This window comes from Protomyctophum bolini (assembly GCF_963924005.1).
Source record: "Protomyctophum bolini genome assembly, chromosome: 14".
Lineage (NCBI taxonomy): Eukaryota > Metazoa > Chordata > Actinopteri > Myctophiformes > Myctophidae > Protomyctophum > Protomyctophum bolini.
Genome location: NC_137875.1, coordinates 30,680,452 through 30,689,909, shown reverse-complemented (window position 1 = coordinate 30,689,909; position 9,458 = coordinate 30,680,452). Strand labels below are relative to the sequence as shown.

General features: G+C 42.5%; 1 protein-coding gene across 1 annotated transcript; it reads left to right on the top strand.

The window, feature by feature from the left end:
• Positions 1–5,488: 5,488 nt before the first annotated feature.
• olig3 (oligodendrocyte transcription factor 3) lies at positions 5,489–6,307 on the top strand (the record flags this gene model as incomplete). Its single annotated transcript, XM_080782957.1, has 1 exon — positions 5,489–6,307. The coding sequence occupies one exon, from the start codon at positions 5,489–5,491 to the stop codon at positions 6,305–6,307; it is 819 nt and encodes a 272-aa protein (XP_080639083.1).
• Between the last annotated feature and the right edge of the window lie 3,151 nt (positions 6,308–9,458).

Sequence of the window (9,458 nt, the reverse complement as noted above, 5' to 3'; positions counted from 1 at the left end):
GGTGCCCATGCCATGCATTCAACCCATCCTGTTGTACTGTAACTCATGTAATATTGACCATCTCCAACAAAAACAATCTTAATAGCATCACTCATGCTGCCACCAAAATCATTAGTCTTTCCACAGCCAAACTTTCAGACATGAACGACAAAGCCACCACACGCATAGCACTCATAATTGCATCTGGACTCTGAGGTGGAATTTAGAGCAGAAGTTTTGTCCATTGCAGCATTACACACACTGCCTTGCTGACACATGCTTGTGTGTTAGGATGTATGGATGCATTTAAAAGATTCCATGTAGTGAATTGTCCTTACCTGCATGTGTTGTACTACCGTTTTGTACATATATATTGCTACACAGGCTGTGAAAACTATATCCCTCTGTCAGTCTGGCACTTTAAGTCTGATCTAATCTTTGCTTTTTCTTGCCAGGGAAACTCATCTCCAAAGATAAATATTCTTTGTTGTGTAAACAGGTTGAATCTTTGATTCGAAACCTGACTGTCTGTTTGCGCGACAAAAAGTATCCCCCCCACCCCCCTTTTAAGTATTAATTTGTAGAAAGGAAGACTAGATTATTAACACACCAGTTCGGTTTAGACTGAATAAAATAAGAACATGATTTCTTTCCCAACCGTGAAATGTTCATTTCTCTTGTTTTTCCTAATTAAAACCAATGTCTCGCAGAACAAAACAGCTCTACAAATATTAATTAGAACCTGCATATTCATGTTAACAGAGCGTGTTGTGAGGTCTGTAATTAATACGCTTTTTATCGTTTGATCGTTTTCTTAATTAGAGGCTTTCTATAATTTGAAGGTTTGTTTACTTTGCAGAGGGCTGAACACAGAAATGGGATAGACACAAGAAAGGACTAAATATTCTTTAGTTTTACCACACCAATATCCCAAAACTGAAAGAGAAGAAACCAGGATTTAAAATGTCATTTGATTTCCGCTGTCTCTTGTTTTAAGAACTTCAACATTTTCACATTTTCACAACTTTCTGATGGAGACTTGCCTTTTTCTCGATATTGGCACCCAGTGTCTCTCTCTCTCTCTCTCTCTGAGATTTCAGAAGCTCCTATGATTACTGTTGTTAGTCTGCCATGTTTTTGTGAAACGTACTGCTATTTGGAAGCGGGTGCGTTTGGAAGACAAAATTAAAGCATGGTGCATAGCAAAATCATGTGTCGTGTTAAAAACTCTGAATGTTTAACATTCTGAAACTTTTCTCTTGGGTTCCCCTTTAATAGTCTCTCCAGGGTCACAATAACCATACCATAAAAATGTAATGTGGACATGGATCTTGGGATCCATGTGGGTACAGCGTGGCTCCAATGTCAAGACTTCACGTGGCCAGCCTATAGTCATCTGTGATGACATATGGCATGTCTATGAAGGTATCTAATAATTGGTTATATTATACACATCTGTAAGAAATGTTTTGACATTTTGCTAGAATTTTGGTAAATATAGTGATTGGAATATAGTGATAGACAGCAGTAATTTGGAGCGCAACCTTAGCAACTCTGACTGTGACCTTGACCTTGTATGTCGGTCTCACACTCTCTCTCTGAGTGTGTATTGTGTCCCAACCAAGAGCCCTGGACCATTAAGGGCTCGGAGATGTTCATCTCATTCTGGGGGAGTCACAATAATAGTGATGTGCTCTACCATCCACAATGGCCTGCACGTTGTCTTTACTAGTGCTGTATAGACGCCCCCATTCACCATTTACTGCCTCAGCACTGCCCCTATAGCTTATTAGGGAGACAGAGAGGTGTGTGTGTGTGTGTGTGTGTGGCCCACCCAAGTGACAGATTGAGAAAGAAAGAAAGAAAGAAAGAAAGAAAGAAAGAAAGAAAGAAAGAAAGAAAGAAAGAAAGTAAAGGTCTCAGTCAACTTGTCAAGGTGAACAAGTCAGCATGTATACTATACATGATGTCACGCATACATGTTTGCATATTTGCAATTTTTGTCTGTGTGTTCAGGGAGTCCAGAGGCGCAGTTGCACCACAAAGAAACTCCTATAGGAAGTTCTGTGCCACATCTTGGAAGAGGCATATCTCTACTCCGCAATTGACACACACCATATTCTGATAGATACGCACAGTCACAGTGTGGAAAGATTATGAACTATAAAAAACAGAGTTGGTCTTTCTCTATATAACAGGAGTCTGAGAAGGAAGATTTAGCATGCACTTATTGAGAGAGGGGGAGAGAAAGAAAAGAGAAAAGTTAGATGGAAGATCATAAGAATCACAGTATCGGTAAAGAAAAAAAGAATGTATAAATAAAATGAAGTGCACAAGGGAGTGGGGGGGGACAAAATGACAGAGAGAGAGAGAGAGAGAGAGAGAGAGAGAGAGAGAGAGAGAGAGAGAGAGAGAGAGAGAGAGAGAGAGAGAGAGAGAGAGGGAGAGATAGAGCACTGGGGACACGGGGGATAATGAGATGGCTGTGGTGAAAGGGGCGCATAGAGACAACCTGCTGCGACAGTAGCATGAGGAACACTGAATAACTGCCTGCATTTAGACCAGTGTCCTGGAGCTATGGGCCTCAGACACATGCACACATGCTCGCTCGCACGCACACACACACCACACACACACACACACACACACACACACACACACACACACACACACACACACACACACACAGGGTGCATTTGGGTATTTCTTTTACACTCGCAGTTGAATTAAAACTGAAAGAAAAACCACTCAGACTCATGGTAAAATGCACGCTCCCACAAAACACATGCAGCACATTCACACAAACACTAGTGAACCAGTTGGTATATGCATTTTTATCTTCAGAGCATAACACATGCATAACATAACACAAGCATTCATACACGTGCGCGCGCGTGCGCGCACACACACACACACACACACACACACACACACACACACACCTCACCCTTGCCATCGCTGCCCCTCATTCACTGGGTTCTCAACATTGGTCGGATTAGGAACACTTTCTCTTGGGGTGTGAGGCCGCCCCGCACACAAAGAAACACTCTGGGACAGGATTAGTAGGCTTAAACGGGATTCACATATGTCCAGTTCAAGCAATTGGTATTCAAAGCTTTACACTTTCAAATGCCACCAAGAGAGAGCAAAGCCGACCAGCGATTTTCTTTGCATTGGCAGTACCTTTATGAGGAGCGCTTTTGCTGGGCCAACAATGAGGCCCTCAATGCACATTTCTACTGTTCTACGAGGGAGATCTTATTGGCGAAAAGGATGGCGTGCCACACAGATTTTGAGACAGCCTTTTTTTTCCTCCTTTTTTTGAGGGGGGGGATGAATTGTGGACGGGCGGGTTTAACGGACAGACAGACAAACAGATGGATGGAAGGGAGGGAGTGTGAATGTATATGGATGGGTATGGATGGATGACGAGAGAGGCTAAAGGGATGTTTGGATGAGTGGAGAAAGAGTGCTCGAGTTACTTCCCCCGTGTAATTGTCCGAGTCCCGTTCCTCCACTCCTGCCGAACAAAACCGATCTGGAGTACACTCTTCAGAATGGAGAGAGTGCTCATGTTGGCTCAATGTAGTCAATGTGCCAATATTGTCTCTACACACAACAGTTAAATAGGCTACAGCCACTTCTCAAGTCCCCACCGATACAAGCCATGTCAGATAAAGTCTCTCTGTGGGTCATAATGGAAGTTGCATATCTTTTTTTAAATGGCCATTGATTGTGATTAATTACATTAGATTGAAATATGATCATCTGCAAATAACAGTTTATACTGACATTAAAACTTCACGTTGTTTGTGTTAAAGTATAATTACAATTTTCGTTTCATTTAAGGGATTGTGATGATTTCATTCCTCATCCATGTGATTGCTGATACAAAATGTTGTTTTGCACCAATATATTAATAGGCCATACATTTATTAATTAAATAATGAATAACTAATTATATTTCTGTCAACATTTTGTTACTGGGGTTTTTTTTTGCATTTAAGATAGACTATTATATAATTATATATAATAATAATTATTGTTGTTGTTTATGATTAACATATATAGGCCTATAGTAATTAAAAATTATGTCACACCGTATTGTCAGTGCTGTCAGGTGATTGTCATGTAGTATAGGCTAATTATATGCAGCATGAACGCAATCAATCAACAGCTGAGTTTCCTAAAAGTCCAGTCACGGAGTGGTGTAGTATAGTGACACCCACATGCTGCCATATGGCAAGCAGAGTGGTATGTATCGCAGTAGGCATGTTGCCTCTAACCCAGCGGAGGCCTGCAGCATGCACCCCCGTGGCGGAGAGGCCGAGGAAGAGGGCATTTCCCGTCCCATACATCCCAGTTCCCTCGGGCAACAAATGAATGTCCAAAGTGGTGTATTAGTATTACTGTGTAAGTAATTATAGTATAGGCCTATTTTTGTGACACATACATACGGCATATTTCATGTGTTGCGTTTTTTTTGTTCCACGTCCAATTTGGTCTATTATGCACGCTTAATCACAATAGGCCTAATGCATTACATATTATCAAAATATGCTCAATAGGCCTAATGCATTACATATTATCAAAATATGCTCAATAGGCCTAATGCATTACATATTATCAAAATATGCTCAATAGGCCTAATGCATTACATATTATCAAAATGTATCGGATACATTTTAACAGCATTATATTAATGATAAAATAGCCTATAGCCTTGCCGAATTAGCACAGAGTATAGCCTATAATATATAGCCTACTATAAGTTCCATGGGATTTGTCAACGAATTAGCTACATTTTGGACAGCAAAATATGAATAACAATTTCTAAACTGACCCGTTTATCCATGGAGTAGTAGGCTATAGCCTATGTATTTTCTTGTTGAAGGAGCCGAGCCACAAGAGGAGAACAGATGAGATGCAGGAAATATGCAATATAGAGGTGCAGCGACGTGGAGATAAAATAATAATAATAAAAAGAGAAATTAAGGGTGGAAGAGAAGAGAAGAGAAGAGAAGAGAAGAGAAGAGGAGAGAAGAGAAGAGAAGAGACCCCGACGGTGTTGTGACAATGGCAGTGAATGGATGCGCACCGTGGTCACCGCAAGAGTCAAAGCATACCGCCCCTTCTAACGGCCACGTCATCTTAACTAGGCCTTGTGAATAGGAAAGACGCTTTTGTCTGCCGGCACTCTGCTCGCCTCTATAAATACTATCTGTCACCTCACCACAGACACAGTGTCAGAGAGACTGAGCGAGACGCACGAGCCACAGAGAGGGAGAGTAAACCAGCGATCCGAAGTGCTAACTGTTGCCATAAAAAAGCAACGTGGGACAGTATATACGGGACACGGACACGGATCAGGTGACCAACAAAGTGACTTAAAGCTCCAGAGAGAGAGCGAGTGAAGGAGACAGAGAGGGAGCAGAGAGAGAGAGAGAGAGAGAAGGGAGGAAGCAAAGCAGCGACCTCCTCCAACCTCGCAGACGAACCCATGCATAAAATGCATTCAGACTCCAGCACCAGCAGCAGAGCCTCCTCTCCGGACATGGACGACATGTTCATCCGTGAGCATCATCACCACCATCACCACCACCTCGGCTCCTCCGTGTCCTCCTCCACGCAGAGCGGCGAGCTGCGCCAGAAGATGAGCGGCGGCGGAGGAGAGCACCTGTCGTCGCGCTCGTCCGACAAGTCTCCGGGCGGAGGCAGCAGCAAGTACAAGCTGAAGAAGCAGGTGACGGAGCAGGAGGTTCAGACGCTCCGCCTCAAGATCAACGGCCGAGAGCGGAAGCGCATGCACGACCTCAACCTGGCCATGGACGGCCTGCGCGAGGTGATGCCCTACGCGCACGGGCCCTCCGTGCGCAAGCTGTCCAAGATCGCCACGCTGCTGCTGGCGCGGAACTACATCCTGATGCTCAACAGCTCCCTGGACGAGATGAAGCGGCTGGTGGGGGAGATCTACGGCGGACACCACTCGGCGTTCCACTGCGGCACCGTCGGCGGGCACGCCGGCGGCCCCCACCCGGCGGTGCACCCTCTCCTCGGCGGCGCGCTGTCATCGTCCACGTCCTCCACGCTGTCCAGCGCCCTGCCGGGGCTCGCGTCCATCCGCAATCCACACTCCCTGATGAAGGCTTCGCCCGCCGCGCCGCCCCATCAGCTCCAGCTGGGGCCGGGCTTCCAGCACTGGGCCGGCCTGCCGTGTCCCTGCCCCATCTGCCAGGTGCCTCCTCCTCCCCCGCACATCCCCATCTCCGCCAGCCTCCAGAGACTTACCGCGGAAACTTTCTCCGAGAAAGGCTTAGCCTTGAAGTGATATAGCCAAATGATATATAGGCTCTGACGCACGCACTGTGGGACTGACTGAGGCGTATAGCATATTAGGCTATTTTAGACAGTGGTTCTCAAACCTTTTAATTTCAAGGGCCCCATAACTCAGAGTCCACAGTGGTTCTATTTGTACACTCTTAGACTGAGACTGAGTTACAGACCTGTAAGGGTTCCATTTGGAACCCTCAGAGTCAGGGCATACTTTGAGAACCACTGGCTTATGTCAATAATGTAAATAGAGAATTCTGGGGCATGAGGATAAACATGGCCTTATTGGTGCATGCGTTTGTTTTTTACTGTTTTCTTGTTTGCGTATATGAGAAACGTTTATTTCACTTCCTTGTAACAAGGACTTATCGTCTAAAAAAAAAGACTCATACTTTTGCTGGTCCTTCAGTGTCATGTAATGCAGATGTCAACTTTACTTTGAAGCTGTTTCGTTATTTCTTTTCTTTTCCTTCGCCCATTTTCTAGCAGTTTGGACTTGAAGTCTAATCTATGGCACAAAATGGATGTGAAAAGAGGAGGTGGTTGCATGCATGTTTTTATGATGTTGTTTTGTTTATTAATCATGCATCATTTTGTGAAAACGATGAATGCTCCATGTGCCTTGTACCAAGGATTAAAAAAGTCGAATTCTACAGTGTATGAAAATCACGTATTATTTGAGTAAAAACGCAAATTAAGAAAAAGTAATGGACTTTTTTTAATTAGACCTGTTCAGGCTGTTCTAACTTCGTGGCGTTATATTGTATGTTAGCATATGTCCGATTCTGCAATTCGTTCGCATGATGATGATGGTGTTGTCGCAGGCATATCCTATACATCACAGCATGGTTGTTTTGCTGGACAGAATTTGTTATGCCCAGAGACCCAGTGTCTTTATTTTTGTACATTGTTGATGAAAAATATTTATTATCGCCCAGCGTCCCTGGAATACATTTCAATAAAACTGAAATAATGAACAATATGCACTTTCTTCCTCTTCTCATTACATAATTATTCGCTTTCTTCCTCTCCTCTTATACGAACTTATATAGGCCTATTATTGTGTTTGAGTTGCGACACAGCTGTCAAACATGGAAAGAAATTAAGTATAATGTCAATCTTAAATAATACTGAAATTGTGATAAGCGACAGGCTAGTTGAATTTAAACTGCATGTTCGACTCAAAATGCGTTATTTTTAAAGCAATTAAACAATTTAAAGCCATATACTAACCAATTAAATTAGCTATTGTATTTAATAGGACGATGCTTTTAATCTGGCAAATAAATAACTTGTAAAATCTAACTAGCCCTATTAAGAGGACTCCAATACTATTTGATATCCTACAAAACTCTTCAAGTTATCGTGAATAACAAAACAAAACGAATCTATCCAAACTATAGCCTAAAAGTTTTGGTGCTCGTATTTAGACAGTTTTGTCCACGTCACATTTCGCCTAATCGTTTGTTTAATGCACATCTGTCAAAATATAAGGATAATTCTCTTGCCACAAAATATAGAAATTAGGCCTAGTCTGTAAAATTAAGCACAAATTAAGAGTAGCCGAGTAGGCCTAGTTAGACCAATAAATTAATGGCCCTGTTTTACCCGCAGGAAGACCTATAAATAACCTACCGGTACTTTGTTTAAAATAAAGTTAAGTTGGTGTAGAGGTTCATCGAAACAATTGTAAATTGAAGATTATTTAAAATACAGGGGGAAAAAATAATTGCGATATAGTTAAGAAGGGGTAATTTAAGAATTAGGCTCAGGCTGAATAATTGTTGACTGTGATCCGTCTTGGGAGCGCAGAGCAGTTTGTTGGCCGTAGGTCCCTTGGGTTTGTCCCCGTCTCATCTCGGCGCCGGTCCCCCGGCAGTAACAGAATGTATGTTTGTGGAGATTACAAGTTAATTGTTCATGAGGGACCGCGTGGAAAGAATCACATCACAGAAAGGCATTGGGATTACAGGCTACTAAATGCAGAAGATTATACATTCAGAAACACCATTCTTGCCGCATGCAAATGAGCCCCCGCCTGCTTAAAAAATAAAATAAATAAATAAACCTTTTGTAACTTTTCTATTTGGAGGGACAACACGGGTTCTACTGTGTTGGCTGAGGCTCCGAGTTGGAAACAGAGAGAATGAAGGAAAGAGCTCGTCTTTAGAGGAATGAGGTCTGACAGATGGGATGTAAATAGCGGGTATGGGCTAAGGTCTTTAACTATGGATGTTGTCGGGGGAAGCCGGCGGTTAGCTGGTTAATAGTCATGAGATGGGGTAATTACTTAAGGTCTATTATGCACTGGTTTATAAAAGAAATGGACTCCTCAATGAGACGAGAAATACTTATTAATGGGTGAAGTGGAGACGACTCCATGCATGGCCCATCAAGCTTTGTTAACACTGACAAGCCAGTTTCTTAAAATAAAGAACATGAACTGAATGCTAGGCTAAATTATGTAGCTATTTTATTATCAATATGTCCCCAGCATGCAGCAACTATACGAGCAGGACAGCATGGTGCATGGACCAGCATGGTGGTGCATAAGATGGATATTTTAGGCCTATTCTTAAATGTGCATGAACCACAGTTTTCTTTCATCATCTCTGCATGGGCCACAGGCACATGTTAACACCATTGGAAAACAGTGGCTGTTATATACAAAATGTTTTTCTTATTTTTTAAGCATAGCACTGCAGGGTGTAAGTGTGACTGACGAACCAACACCACTTTTCTTCTTTAAGGAATGATAAAACGACACTGTTCTCCATAGAGCACACACCTGTTACTGAGGGACACCAAGGTTTATCACTGCTTTGTTAAAGGGACATCTCATCCCTCTATCTCTCTCTCACACACACACACACACACACACACACACACACACACACACACAGTAGGCTACCGTTTAATTGTTTGGCTAAGAAAATAGGCTTTCTAGAGCTTTATCTTCAAGTTGTAAATAAGATATGATTTGACAATATGTAAACAGTTCAGGACATTTACAACTTTCTATAACTCTAATCTCTATATAATCATTCATCACATATACTGCCTATATATTGCATGGAGCGTTCTGTAAAGAAACATCTCTGTGTTAAAGTATTTGTCCAGGCACCGTTTTATTTGCTTGCTGCATCACT